Source organism: Stegodyphus dumicola, chromosome 7 (assembly GCF_044657685.1).
Source record: "Stegodyphus dumicola isolate Sdum_Otavi_A_Nest chromosome 7, ASM4465768v1".
NCBI lineage: Eukaryota > Metazoa > Arthropoda > Arachnida > Araneae > Eresidae > Stegodyphus > Stegodyphus dumicola.
In genome coordinates, this window is record NC_140774.1 from 76,088,064 (window position 1) to 76,102,638 (window position 14,575).

At 32.9% G+C, this 14,575-nt stretch overlaps 1 protein-coding gene across 3 annotated transcripts in view; it reads right to left on the bottom strand.

The window, feature by feature from the left end:
- GTPBP1 (GTP-binding protein 1) overlaps window positions 1-14,575 on the bottom strand; it is a 55,882-nt gene that overhangs the window by 26,230 nt on the left and 15,077 nt on the right. For all 3 annotated transcript variants that reach the window (XM_035368616.2, XM_035368633.2, XM_035368624.2), the window contains exons 4-5: window positions 11,369-11,549; window positions 5,987-6,239 (exon numbers count right to left, since the gene is read on the bottom strand). In XM_035368616.2, the coding sequence (XP_035224507.1) occupies window positions 5,987-6,239; window positions 11,369-11,549 (434 nt within the window). The remainder of the gene's footprint in view (window positions 1-5,986; window positions 6,240-11,368; window positions 11,550-14,575) is intronic.

A 14,575-nucleotide genomic window follows, 5' to 3' on the forward strand; every position in this document is an offset into this window, starting at 1 on the left:
GTAGTTATTTTATAGTAGTTATAGTTTAGTATAGTAGTTTTTTTACATAAATCAGAAAGTATAGTAGTTAAAAACTCATATACAGTGGTGGCCAAAATTGTGGACACTTTTTTGGAAATTTTTATGTTTTTGAACTTTGTATGCTTATAGAAAACATTACGTTTCACAAAATGCAAACTTGCATATATCATTTTAAAGAGAATTTATTACTGAATTCAATACAAAACACAAAATTCAATTATTTGCAATGCAAAAAAAGTTAAACGATAATAGTTATCGATATACATTAGATAGTGATGATTGCAGTGAGTTATCAGTACTTAGTAGGGTACCCTTTATTTTTTATTATAGCTTCACATCGACATTTCATTGAGCTGACAAGAGTTTTAAGCTCTTCTTTCGTTATTACATGATGGCAGGAAACAATTATAGCCTCAATTAGTTCTCTTTTATTTGATGGGCGCCTCATTTGGACAAGAGTTTTCAAACAGTGCCACAAATTTTCGATAGGATTGAGATGAGGACTGTTTCCTGGTCATGACAACAATTTAATGCTCTTTGTACGAAACCACTCTTTCGATATTTTGGCCATGTGGCAAGGAGCAGAATCCTGCTGAAAAATAAACGAAGCATTGCTGGGAAAGAGATCTCTGATGGAAGGTAGAAGTTTTGGTTCTAGAATAGTGTCAATGTATTTTCTGGCATTCAAGTGTCCCATTGATGACATGAAGGTGACCAATACCATCTGCTGATGTGCATGACCAAATCATAACACTAACTGGGTTCTTCACAGTTGCTTGAATGCAGTCAGGATGTAGCTCTTCTCCTATTCTACGTCTTACATATTTTCGCCCATCACTACCGAATAACGATATCTTAGTTTCATCACTCCATATAACTTGTGATCACTGATTATTTGTCCAATTAATGTGTTCCTTTGCCCACTGTAGTCTTTTTTTTCGTTGCTGAAAATTAAGATAAAGCTTTTTTCGTGGAATTCTACCTCTCAGTCCAACATCTGTTAATCTTCTCCTGATTGTTCTTGAACTGACAGAAACACCAGCATCATTCAGATCACTTCTGATGGCCGCTGATGACATTTTTCTATCTTGGAGACAATCTTTTTATTCTTCTGTCATCAATAGATGTGGTGCACCTTTTTCGGCCTTTTCCTTCTTTGTTTTTTATTGAATTTGTCTCCTGATATCGTAAACAAAACTTTCGGACTCCAGATGTAGTCACTGAACCACCCACCTGTCTTGCAATTTCAGCATAGGAAAGACCACTTTCTCGTAACATAATAATATTACATCTCTTTCTAGGTGTCCAATCTACTCTTTTATTTGATGTCATTGCTTCTTGACTAAATATTAAAAATTTTTACAAAAATTCCTACTTGGAATTGCAGTGTATAAGAAACAGGTCCTCCTTCCACAGAACAAAGCAAAATAATGAAGTGTTTCAAGTGTAAACATGATGTCAGCTTCTACTGGCAGTTACTAACATTTGATTGGTTCTCAGAACAAGAACAGTGATTGGCCAGGAAAGCTAAACATTACAAACCACTTCATAACTGTGTTTTTTATTTATATTAAAGTACATATAACTTTTTTGTATTGCAAATAATTGAATTTTGTGTTTTGTATTGAATTCAGTAATAAATTCTCTTTAAAATGATATATACAAGTTTGCATTTTGCGAAACGGAACATTTTCTATAAGCATATAAAGTTCAAAAACATAAAAATTTCCAAAAGTGTCCACAATTTTGGCCACCACTGTACATATTTAATAAAATAACATAACCTTAAATTATTATTTTTTTAATGGCAGGTACTAGTGTTTTTAGGCTTTGGCCACTACAAAGGCCAGAAACAGCGGTAATTTTATTATGGAAGCACCTAACATGTGGCCCCCGTTACCTCCCATGAAGGGACAGACAATTTACATCCATGCCTTCTCCAGTATTCAAACTGGAGCCTTTCAGCATGGCAGTCAATAATTACTTTCCTCGCTGGGTGGCCTTAAATTATAACTAAACAAACAAAATGATAAAGTACAATTTACTTATTGGGACTTGGCTTTGGTGATTTCAAGAACATGTTAGTAATTATAGGGATTTGTGTTTCTGCTTTGTAGAAATGCCCTGTCATGCTATGGGGATGTACAGTGATCCGAGTTGCTTGCTCGGTCATATTTAATCTTGGTATAGAGCTCTTGGGTTCTGAGTTCATTGTTCATCAGTTTTCAAGTTCATTAATCAGTTCATAGTTTGCTGAGCCCATATTTGAACCCATTTGATTATTGAAGTATGTAAGTTCTACTCTTGTTGCTTGCTAGGCGATGTCTTACTGGTTTGTGGTATCAGAAGAAATTTGAGAAATTTCTGTTTCGTATGAGTAAATTTATCTACTATTATTTTTTCTTATGGTTGAAGTTGCACTGTACGATTAGAAGACGTTTGAATGCTGGGGTGATTGGAGACGGATGTCGTCAGTTAAGTACTGAGTGAGGACACTTGCTCTTGAGCTGACTTTTGGGTAAAAGGCATAGACTCTGCGTCCTGTGATGGCATTTTGCCATTCCTGCTGCCAGACATTGTGTATTGTATTATTAATAATATTATGATGATGAAATTTTGGGAGTTTGACCAATAAGGGCGTACCTTCTTGGTTTTGGGCATACCTTCTTCTTCTTGAATTTTGGAATCATCAGTATAAGCAATTATTGCATTCCATGGGGTGAGAATGTTACTTTTGATGAATTTAATTTTGCCATGAGGTTCGGCTGGATGTCTACAATAAGATGGAGGATGGTATTCATATTATTCTGCAGTAAAAATCTGGGCCTGAAATGAGATGTTGCTTTTGAGTTGTAAGACTGTGGAGTAAATAGCTTCATGAATTGCTTGTAGGTGAAGAGAAGTGGTTCCAGCAAGGATATTTAATGCTGCATTTGATGTTGTGTGGCAGCTGAAAATGATGCACAGGTTGAATTGCCTCTGAACGGAGTTAAGATTTCCTTTTCCCTTTTGGTCATAGGAAGGTGCATATGGCAGCTCTGTATGTTACCATATTCACTATCACCACCAGGAACAAGATTTTGGTAAAATGTGGGTTGAGGCCCCAGTTGTACCTGTGGAATCTTCTGATGCCGATTTGGTGCATTCTATTTTTGATTTCCTTAAGACAGTTAATGTAATTCTGTTTGTGATCGAAGTGAATTCCAAAGTATTTTATGGTTTTGACATTCTTGATGCTGTCTCCCTTGATCTTGAATGATAATTGCTGAGAAAATTCTTCAAAAAATTATTTAGACATACAAGTTGTTGAGAACTTAGACAATTGAAAGCCATCAAAGTGAGTCAAAGGCATTTTTCAGGTCTAGGCTAAAGATTATACAGCAGTGTGCATAATTTTTTTTTGACTCGTTTTGGGATTTGCTTGAATAGTATTGATTGTTGAAGTCTGCAGTCAGAATTCGAACTGGTGTTTGTCAACTTTGTCATTATGATGAAGGTGAAATCTGACTCTTCCTGTTATGCCCTGTTCTAGAACTTTTTCAATTGCTAGCAGAAGGTCAATGGCCTGTATGATACAGGACTATCCAGAGATATCAGTTTTTCTTGAGGAACAGGATGACTTTTCCATTTTAAAATAGTGGGGAACACATGGAGTTGAATGCATTAGTTGCAGAGTTTAGAAATGATGTTCTCGTTAGTGGAGTGTATTAGCTTAACTATTTTGTTGCAAATTCCCCCTGGTCCCTGAACGTTGTTCTTATTTAGTTTTGTAATAATATGTGTAATTTCTTCCTGGCCGAATGGAGGGTTGTTGTTGGTGGCTGGGGGACCATTGTTTCAGAGAGATTTCTGTTCATTGTCATCCTCTTCAGGGTTCTCTTCATTGTCATCCTCTTCAGGGTCTTTTAGTAGAACTCCATTGAGCATGGAGTTGAGGGTCGATCCTGTTAAATTGTCTGTCGTTGTGGTGCTTGGGTTGTTCATGAGGAGGTGCAGCTGAGTAGGCTTGAAGATTTTTGTTTATTGCCAACTTGTAGAATGGACCGTGAGTACTTTTATATCGGCACAGTATTAGTGGCATGATTTGACTTTGTCTTCCAGGATTTCCTTTTTATAATGTGTTTTTCGATGCTGATATCTTTGAAGGAGTTCTTGGCGATTCTCCTCACTTGCTGCGACTTGCTTGTGTCTTGTTCTTTTCCTGTCTAATATTGGATGCCACCCAGTTAATTTTGGAGATATTTGGGGCAGATTTTTCTTTGAATGAGTACTGGCATATTATTTGTTCAATATAAATTATGTTCTCTGTTTGTCATAGTTGGAGTTGCTGCTTCCTGTGAACTGTAATATGGTTTCAGAATCCTGCACTAGGCAGTCTTTACATTTTTTAGTTCTATATTTGTTAATTTTGTAGGGAGTTAGACTGGAATTGGTGATTGTTTTGTAGATTTTATAAGATATATATTTATATCAGATTCCATGTGATCATCATGTATGATTCTCTCCTGAAGTGCACTGACAAGTTGATGTGTGATAACCCATTTGTTGATGACTGAAATTGAAATTGAATTGCATTTTTCATTGGGGATAATAGTTGCTGCATCTGAGGTCGGGTGTTTTTAGAAAATTTTCTAGTTGAGAGGTGTGTGTCATATTTGCTTGTCTAGACAGTATGGTTCTTGAATGCCGATGAAGTATGTTGGATGTTCAGAGATCTGTTGTACGAGTTGAACTCTTGCAGTTTTGAAGTGTCAAGGCAATTCTCCAAATGAACCTTTTGGAATTCATTTGGAAGAATGTTATTTGGTCTATGCTTTTCTCCAAGGTGGGTGTTTATCAGAATGATGTTATTGTGGTTGTGAGGATTACTCATGGTAGGTGGTTCTTGCTTTATCTTTCAAAGTTTCTTGTTGATATGTAGAGGCATTTGACCATATCTTTCGGCACAACAATCGAATTACTGACATAGTTCCTACTCCATTCCTATTGATGGTATGGAAAAAAATGTTATGAGCCCCACTTCTTTTCCGTTAGCCTAACATTTCAACTTGCATCACTATAGCTCCAACAGTGTTTATTGCAACAACAACCTTAATAATGTTGGAATAATTAAGATACAATAACACGCTGAACAATATTAATTTAGAAGTCAAACAACAAAAATCAGCGTAGTGTTATATTTTCAAATTTTCACAGGACTATTTGCGCTTTTGCAGCTGAGAATGATAGTTTGGTAAAACTATCAAAACTAGTCCTTTGAAATTATAATGCTGATTTTTGTTGTTTGACTTCTAAATTAATGTTGGAATAGTTGCAATAAAACCAATAAAATTGCTGTAGTCAATGATATTTTCATTTAAGCTAGTTTTTATGTTGATTTGCTTTTTGCTTACTTTTACAGCCAGTGTCCAAGAAAACAACATTCGGTTTTTAATGTGCTACATTTTCAGCTGTTTTTTGTTTATTTTTACAGCCTGTGAGGATTACCCTCTCAACAAACTCTACTCCTACTTAGCAAATACATATTATAAATACAGATCACAGCCTAATAAGTAAATAATAAAAAAATATAGAATTCGCTTCTAATTAAGATATAATTTAATCAAACAAATTTCTAAAATTTTCAAGATGCTACCAAATTTTTTCAACACAATATCTCTGAACAAAAATGCAGCTATTTACATACTGTAAATTATATCCTTTATAAAATTTTCTTTATATAATATTAAAATTATTAAAAATGTCTAAAATAATATTAAAATATGCAACACAACCATTAATAACCTAATACAATTATTAAAAACATAAGTTGAAGCTCTTGTAAGTGCATACTTATATATTATACTTATAAGACCATAATTTATCTGTTATTAGAGAATGTCTGCTAAATATTCACATTTGAGTTTAACATAAAGACATGAATTTAGCAATGCAACAAGACTGAAATAGATATTTTGAAACTCACTTTAGAAGCAGCTTCACATATTTTAACCCAATCTAACTGTCCACCATGGCTGTCAGGTTTATTAACTACATTCCCACAACTGTCAAATCCTAATATGTCATTTCCTACACTAGATGTACGACCTGATTCCATTTCATGCTTATGTCGAAATAGCTTCTGACGAGCAAATCCTCTGCCGTTGTCTAACTCTCCATGAGTAAGTACACCCAATAATGTACTTTTACCAGCATCTACATTACCAATTACAGCCACTCTGAAAATAAACAAGAAATTAACATATATATTTTTATTTCTCAACATCTTTAAATTTCATACTTTTTGGATTTATTTAGAATAATCAAAGTATGAATAATCTAGTTTTTTAGTTTAACCTAAAAATTTAATCTAGTTTAATCTAGAAATTAAAAATTATGTGACCAAAATATCTGGACATTTACTTTTTAAGTGAATCTGACGACCTATGAGAAAAGTTCATCATGAATGAATTTCTATGGGAAACAGCCCAGTATTACATTATATATTGCTCATACATCCTTAATGATTGCAAAGCAATATTCTAAGAGAAAATAACCTATGATCCCCTATCAGCACATTCACATAATATAAAAAGAAAAGCTCAAAAATCCTAAAAAGTAAGTATCATCAATATCAGCTTGGTAAAAGTGTATAAAAATAACTTAAAGATTTGATCCACTCTCCTTCCCTTCCCCCAAAAAGGTTCGAATTCCATAAAGACTGTCCAAAATAGTTGCTGTGCCAGAAAATATCGATGCTGTGCACAAACTGATAAAAGCAAGAGCATCATGTGACATACTGTGAGATTGAGGCATCTTTGGGCATTAGTATGAAAGCATCACCTGAACCAGATATTAACTGAACATTTGGCTGTAAAAAAGATTTGTTCATGTTGGATCCCGCATAATCTGACAAATACTCAAAAGAAAGCTTGTGTTGAATGGTGCAAGGAAATGTTGGAAAAATAAGTTCAAGGTACATCAAAGGCTGTGTATATAACATCTACAGAGGTGACAAATCATGGATCTATGCATGTGAGCCTGAAACAAAACAACAGTCGACTGTATGGGTCTTCCAAGATGAACCAAATGTAACAAAAGTTGTTTGCAGAGGAAGAGCATTGAAGTAAATGGTTGCTTGTTTCTTTGGTCGTCGCTTAGCTGCTGGTGGGCCAGGCAGTTGATATGAGTTGGTCTTGTTAAGTTTAACACTGGTAGTTCGGTCCAAGGTTCGAATCCCGCGAACAGGCTGGTTGCATGGACGTTTCATGGTTTTCCCCATGTGTAATGTGTATACAGGCCAGTATCCCTAAGAAAGTCCTCTAAAAAAGCATCCCTCACCTAAGGCAGATAGCCCCTGAGGCTTTGCCACAATCACATAAATCAATCCATATCAACTGGCTATTGATTGTCTAGATTTTTGCATTTTCAATCATCAAAGGTAAGACTTTTTTTAGCAAGAGATTTCAACTTTCCTTAAGCTCATTAATTTAGAACTCTTAATATATCCAAAAATATTACAAGAAATATTATCTATAATTAGTTAACTTGTATTAGAATATTTATACAGAAATTGTACAACAACAGTATGAAATTATTTTATTTTCACGAACTTAGACTACTAATTAAGTTCAACAGGCATTTATTAAAGAACAGTTTATAAAAGCTGGAAACAGTATAGAAACTATGAATGCTTCATCACATAATGCATCAATTCTTAAACCTAACAGGGGGAGGAGATGAATGGGTAAGACAGATTCATACTATGTACAAAATGCAAATTTTAAAATTTTTCTGTAAATTTGCCTTATTAATTTTATTACATTTTGGCTCTTCCTTTGATTCACAAACTTTGACTACTAATCAAGTTCTACAGGCATTTATTAAAGAACAGTTTATAAAAGCAGGAAACAATCTACAAACTATGGACGTTTTATCACATAATGCAGCCCATTTTTAAACCTAACAGGAAGGTAGGAGACAAATTGGGGTAAGACAGATTCATAATATGTACAAAATGTAATTTTTTAAAAATTTTCTGTAAATGTGTCTTATTAATTTTTTTCACATTTTGACTCTTCCTTTGATTACAAAATGGCCGATCTCAAATTCTGAAAAGTCGCTTTTGTAGCCAAAAAACCCCGACAACTGGTCCTCAGTTCTAAAATTCCTTTTTTCAAGCTTTTGCCAGAATTTAATTTAATTACTTATTCCATTTGAAAATTACAGTTTTTCTTTAGTGTTTGAAACCTCTTTTGCTAACATTTCTTAGCGAGATTAAAAATCGCCAAAATTAACGGGGATTACCATTCCTAGTGACTCCTTTTTTCAACCAACTGATTGTAAAGATTTTTTTTTTTTTTTTTTAATTTTTTTTATTTCAGCTCTGTTAAGTACCAATTTTCCTGGCTTATTTCATTTCTTTTTTCTTGTACATTGATGTGAAACAGACTGAATTAGATGACAGTTTAATTTAATTTACTCCATATTGTATCAATTCCAGTTTTTTTAAACCATTGTTGATAGATATTTTTATATACAGAATTTCTTTTTGGCAGTTTAAACCTTTTTTACATACTTACCGGAATTTTGATTCATTGAATATCTATTTGAAAAATTACAGTTGTTTTGTTGTTGCAGGTTAGTCATGTGCAGGTGGTGTTTTTAGTTTTCAGAGCTATAAATAATTTAAAATAGTTAATTTTGGTTCCTAGCTAATTAGAAGCAAACAGAAACATGACTGATAATGCCCCCTTCCCGGGGGAAAAAAAAAAAAAAAAAAAACAGTAATATTGGTGTAGGGCTTCTTCCATCTCTTAAAAAAGTTTGAATCTGATAGTGATAAAACAGCCTTTTCCAAATTGTATTTATAATTTTTTTTTGTATACTTTTATATATTTATTTGCATAGTTACTTTTTCAATTCAATTAAGGTTAACTTCTTCGAATGCACTAATTTTACTTAATTAGTTTTCATAATTTGATCAAAATTCAACTTTTTATTTCATTTTTTGCTTATTTAGTTATAATTTAATGAAATAATTTATATATATATATATATATATATATAGAGAGAGAGAGAGAGAGAGAGAGAAAGAAAATGATGCAGGCTTAGATGCTATGATATAGAAATACTTATTGTTTATGAATTTTAAGATAAAAATATGTAAATCAAATTTATAATTTAAATTAGCAATAGCCTCTTAATCACTCATTTTATTTTGGGTACTTCTCTCTATTCTAAAAGAAGTAATAATTTTTTCTGAACTGTGTCATTTCTAGATTAATCCATTATACCAATTTTTACATAATGATGACAACATTCTTAATTAGGATCTTAAACCAAAACCTTCTCTCTTAATAAACTTCCAAATTTGATAACTACGCACTTTGCATCTGTTACCACTAAGATCCGACCCCTGCTTCTCTTCTTTCTGCAAAGTTTTCAAAAACATAAAATGTTTGAAATAGGCATAATTAGAGTGCCAAGCTGAATTATGATTACAAATGTCAATTGAAATAACAATGAATATTTAATCTTCATCAGCTGCTAGTTTCCTTTTTATTACAGATCGAAATCTTAACAGACATGAAATGCAGTATTTCAACACATAAGCAACTCAACATTTCTACATTATTATACACACACATATATTCATATACACTCTTTTGCAAAAACATGGAAGCACCATGAAGGAGGTGGTTGTTTTTGATGAAACTGAATATGTGTATGGCTCATACACAGATAATAAAATGATTAAAAAATCAAGGATATAATACCTGTTCATGGCTCACAATCACCCATTGAGTTGGTTGAAGCGCCCCTGGCGGCAATGCATACTTGAATTCATCAAGGCAGGAGTGGTAGAGGTTCCTAATGTCATCCTGCGACACATTCTACAGGCATTCATCAGTTGCTGCTCCAGATCTGCAATATTTTGTGGTGCCTGAATCTGGAAGCCTATTATGTCCCAGAAAATCTCAATTGGTGAAAGGTCTAGTGACCTTGCTGGCCAAGGAAGAGTATGAACTGTACGGACACAGTCCAAAGATATGTGAGCGGTATGTGGCCTGGCATTATCTTGGTTGAAAATGGCCTCAGGATGACGTGCCATGAAGGGTAATGCAACCGACCACAGGATGGTATCAACATATGGTTGAGCTCTTAAAGATGTACGGAGGATGACTAAAGATGACCTGCTGTCGTAAGAAACAGTGCCCCACACAATCACACCAGGAGTCTCGCTGTATGCCTTTGTAAAACAAAGACTGATTGGGATCGCTGACCCCATTCTCTAATAGACGCTAACACGGTGGTCATCTGATTCAAGAACGAAGCGGGATTCATCACTGAACACTATACAATGCCAATCCGATGGCAACCATGATGATCGGCTGCGATACCACTCCAGACGACTCCGCCAATGTTGTGGGGTCAAAGGCAAACATTTTAAAGGCCTCTCTGAGTGTAACCCTGCCCCAGACAAGCGCTGTGAGATGTTGGACGATACCACGGGAGGTATAGACGTGGATGTAGTGCTTTGGATAGTCGACAATGATACCGTTGGGGGCGGTTCGGGCCTGGCGAACAATCATCCTATCTTGCCTTGCATTTGTGCTCCTTGGCCTTCCAGAGCCTTCATTTTGTCGGCAATTTCCTTGTAACTACCATTGCTGCAACATTTTTGCAAAGCAGTGTCTGTACGCTGCAGGTGGTGGTCTATTGCTTGATATGACCGTTCAGCTTCACACAACCCTACAAGTCGTTTAGTTGCCTGTTATGTCTTCGATATCGTCGTAATGGCATATTTAGTTGCTTCTTTACAAAATTACAATGGCAGCAACAAAAAAAGATAAAATTTCAACCTCTTATTGGTTTTATACTTTGCAAATTGCACACTAGAAATGTGCGCTATGATCGCAATTCCTGTTCATTTGTCTTAAAAGTTTGATCATTTACATGTTCGATCAAGATGTTTTTGCATACCAAATTTAGTCACGATCGCAAAAGTCCTTTTCGGTGCTTCAATTTTTTTTTTGCAAAAGAGTGTATATTGATAATGGCTTAGCTTTTGGTGAAATTCTCTCACTCTCTAGTGATCATTCCTAATACAAAAAAATTATTTCTCAAAACATCATTTCAGAGTTTGGCAGTGTCCTTTTACGATAAATTTGCATGAAAAATTAAAGTACCTTACAACTTCTGAAATATATTAAAATGATCAGAAATTGGATATAGCTTTTAAAAATTACAAAAGACATTTAAAATAATATGTAATCTATTTCAAAAGAATAACACACAATCAAAAGATTATACTATCATACATTCAATTAATGATCAACTTCCTTATGTGCGTATGTACATATACCTGACTTCAACAAAATCATTGTCTTTTGCTCTCTTACGCACCAAATACTCAGAAACATCACCCTGTTCAACTTTGTGTTTCCGTAGAAGAACACAGTCAGCTTCTAGAGTACTTGCCATACTTTCCAGTGTAGCCACAGATGCAGCCATTTCTTCTTCTGATAATCCACAACTTCCATTATCTATGTGAAAGAGATAAAATTTTTAAGAAAAAAGTTTTGATCAATTACTTCTTTGAGCGTGCACACACACAAAAAGGATGGACATGGATATGCACATATGAATATCAAGAATTAAAGATGATGAATATTAAATATTAATTCCCTGAGCAGCACAACTGTTTTTATCTGTTCATAAGTTTTCTTGTTACTTGATACACATAACCTTCTTATTTAGAACGAACACTTTGTTTTCTTATTTTCTTTAGCAATCTAAATATCATGCTAATGAATAAATGGTTATAAAAACAAAGAGTAAAATAAACAATTGTTTTATCCTTACTGCTTAAATGCTTCACAACCAGCTCTGAAAAACCATAACAATCAGATAGTTAAAATTCTTTGTAATGTTCTAGATTTAGACATTTAAATAATATTTATTTATATTGAATATCACTTTCAAGATATAAATACTACATGTTAGAATACACTCCTGAAGAAAATTCTCTTTAATTAAAGTTTAAATTCTAGTGTGAAATGGTACATAAGAAAGAGAATAAATTCTGGGAGAAAATTTTCTAATATAAGAGACTTCTTCATGCTCCATACATAAGGCTTTGTAAATTGACAATAATTTAAAATCACAGAACTTTCCTGCATGAGAGTCAGAAAAAATGAAATGCAATGAATAAGAGGTACTATTCATTAGGACATCCAAATTACAGTAAAAATATTTTCAGAACTGTACATCTAAGTTCTTCAGCTCAGGCATTTCAATTCAGCAGCTGACATAAAACCTATATTATGAATTCTAATAAAAATTGCAGATCTTTTGGTATTACAAAAGCTGAACCTGAAACTAGACATAACATTATCTGGCAATTTTAAGCTATTAGGGTGCCACTTGGCACCAAACATAAACTTTGGTAAAAACTGTAATGACGTATAAATGGCAACCCTAATGATATATACAACTTCATGAAAAGAATGGCTATTTTATTAAATCCAAAATTAATCAAAAAAAAAAAAAAAAAAAAAAAAAAAAACTACAGACAAATACAGGAATTCACAAATAAGGATCACAATAATTTCACAGTTTCATCAGCAGTAATATAAAATTTGAATTTATGGTTTTCCAAATAAAATCTTTTAAGTATGGAAAACCTTTATCTTGAAAAAATTTAATCCCATATTTTCATCAGTTGGCTATTGCTAAATCTTGAAATACTTATTGATTCTTTTTCCTAAAACACTTCAATTTAAAGGGTTGGGGAAAGAAAATGCTAAAAAAATTACAGTACAAAGTCAGTAATCCGGACGTCCATTATCCGGAATAATCTATAATCCGAACCTCAAAGCCACAAAATTTTTTTTTGTATGCTTTACGCATGCGCATAAAGAATGCACATACATTACGCCTGTATGCTTTACGCATGCGCGCGTTAAAAGAAAAGTTTAATAAAGTAAACAAATAATATTAAGCCTTTTTTTTTTGTTGTTTTTATAAAATTTGATACCCTTTAGATCATAATTGCTCTTTATTTCAGAAATTACGGTTTCATATTTTTAATTGTATAATTTCTGCATGCCATCTTACCAGATTTAAATTGATGATCTATAATCCGGAAAAAACCCTAATCCATAATCGCCGAAGTCCCGACGAGTCCGGATTACGGATTTTGTACTGTATAAAATTAAAGTATATTTTTCTCTCAGGTTAAATGAACTAACTGGTTAACCAAATATAACTCTTTAGCCCATTATGGTGACTGGCATTTTGTTAACCCAAACTGACTTTATTGTATCAAATACTAATTAACATGCACATTTATTTCCTTTTTTCTAACCTAAATGTGTAAGTTTTGAGTTGCAAGGGAGGGGGAGGAATATCTTTCTAGTTACAACAACAGTTCAAGGAACTTTCACACTATGCTGAAATTTTAATCTACTCCTCTTCAAAATATATCTGAAGAATCATCAATCTGTATGCAAAATTTATTTACACAAAAATATTCTGATTAAATTTAAATGATGTCAGAACTTTAGCCTTCTATTTCAAATTATAGAATAATGGTTAAAAAAATTTTCAATAATAACTAACAAAAAAGTTATGAATACCTTAGCCTCCCCTTTTTTTTTAACGATCTTGCTCAGCTACTCTCATAAGAATGGTTTAACTCCTAACTGTTTATACAACATATATATATATTTAAATAATATTTTTAACAAATATATCTATTTTTAAAACTATAATCATTATTTTAAATTAAATTTAAAATAATAATTAATATTTTTAAGTTCACATATTTCAGACATTAAAAATTACATACTGCTGCATGCTAAGATGATTATAATTTAAAAAAAATCTCAAATCACTACAGGTATACGACACCAGGAAGAGATAGACAGTAGCCATTAATTCACCACCTGCTTGAAGAAACACTGCCCTGAACAAACATTACCTGTTTAGACTACTCAATATCAGACAGTGAATTTATTTACTCAGCCACTGTCTTTATAGGTCAAAAGAAAAGAAAATTATTTTGTTGAATGAAATAGTAAGTGCTGATATAAGTATGGATTCCACACAACAGGAAGTAAAATATGAAGAATACGTAGATATACTAACAGCAAAAAAATGAGGTGCCATTTATATGTATGTGTCTGATTATGTGCATGTATTTAACATATGTATTTAATACATATATACATATTAAATATATACTTTTAATAATATATACTTTTAATAATAAGCATTAAATATATACGTTTAATATGTATATATAATTTAATTATATGTGTGTGTACACATGATTATACACACACACACATACATATATGTCAGGCCTACAAATATCATGAACAATCCTTGAGATTATATGTACATCTTTACATTTACTATTCTTTTTACATTAGTTATCTTTCATTTGTAACATTTCTTTCTAAAATGCTTTGTTTTTGACATATTTTACAATATCAACTTAAATGGCCTCTCAATATATAAATGGATCTGAGAAACAATAATAGAAAGTAAATAAGATACTTAGCAC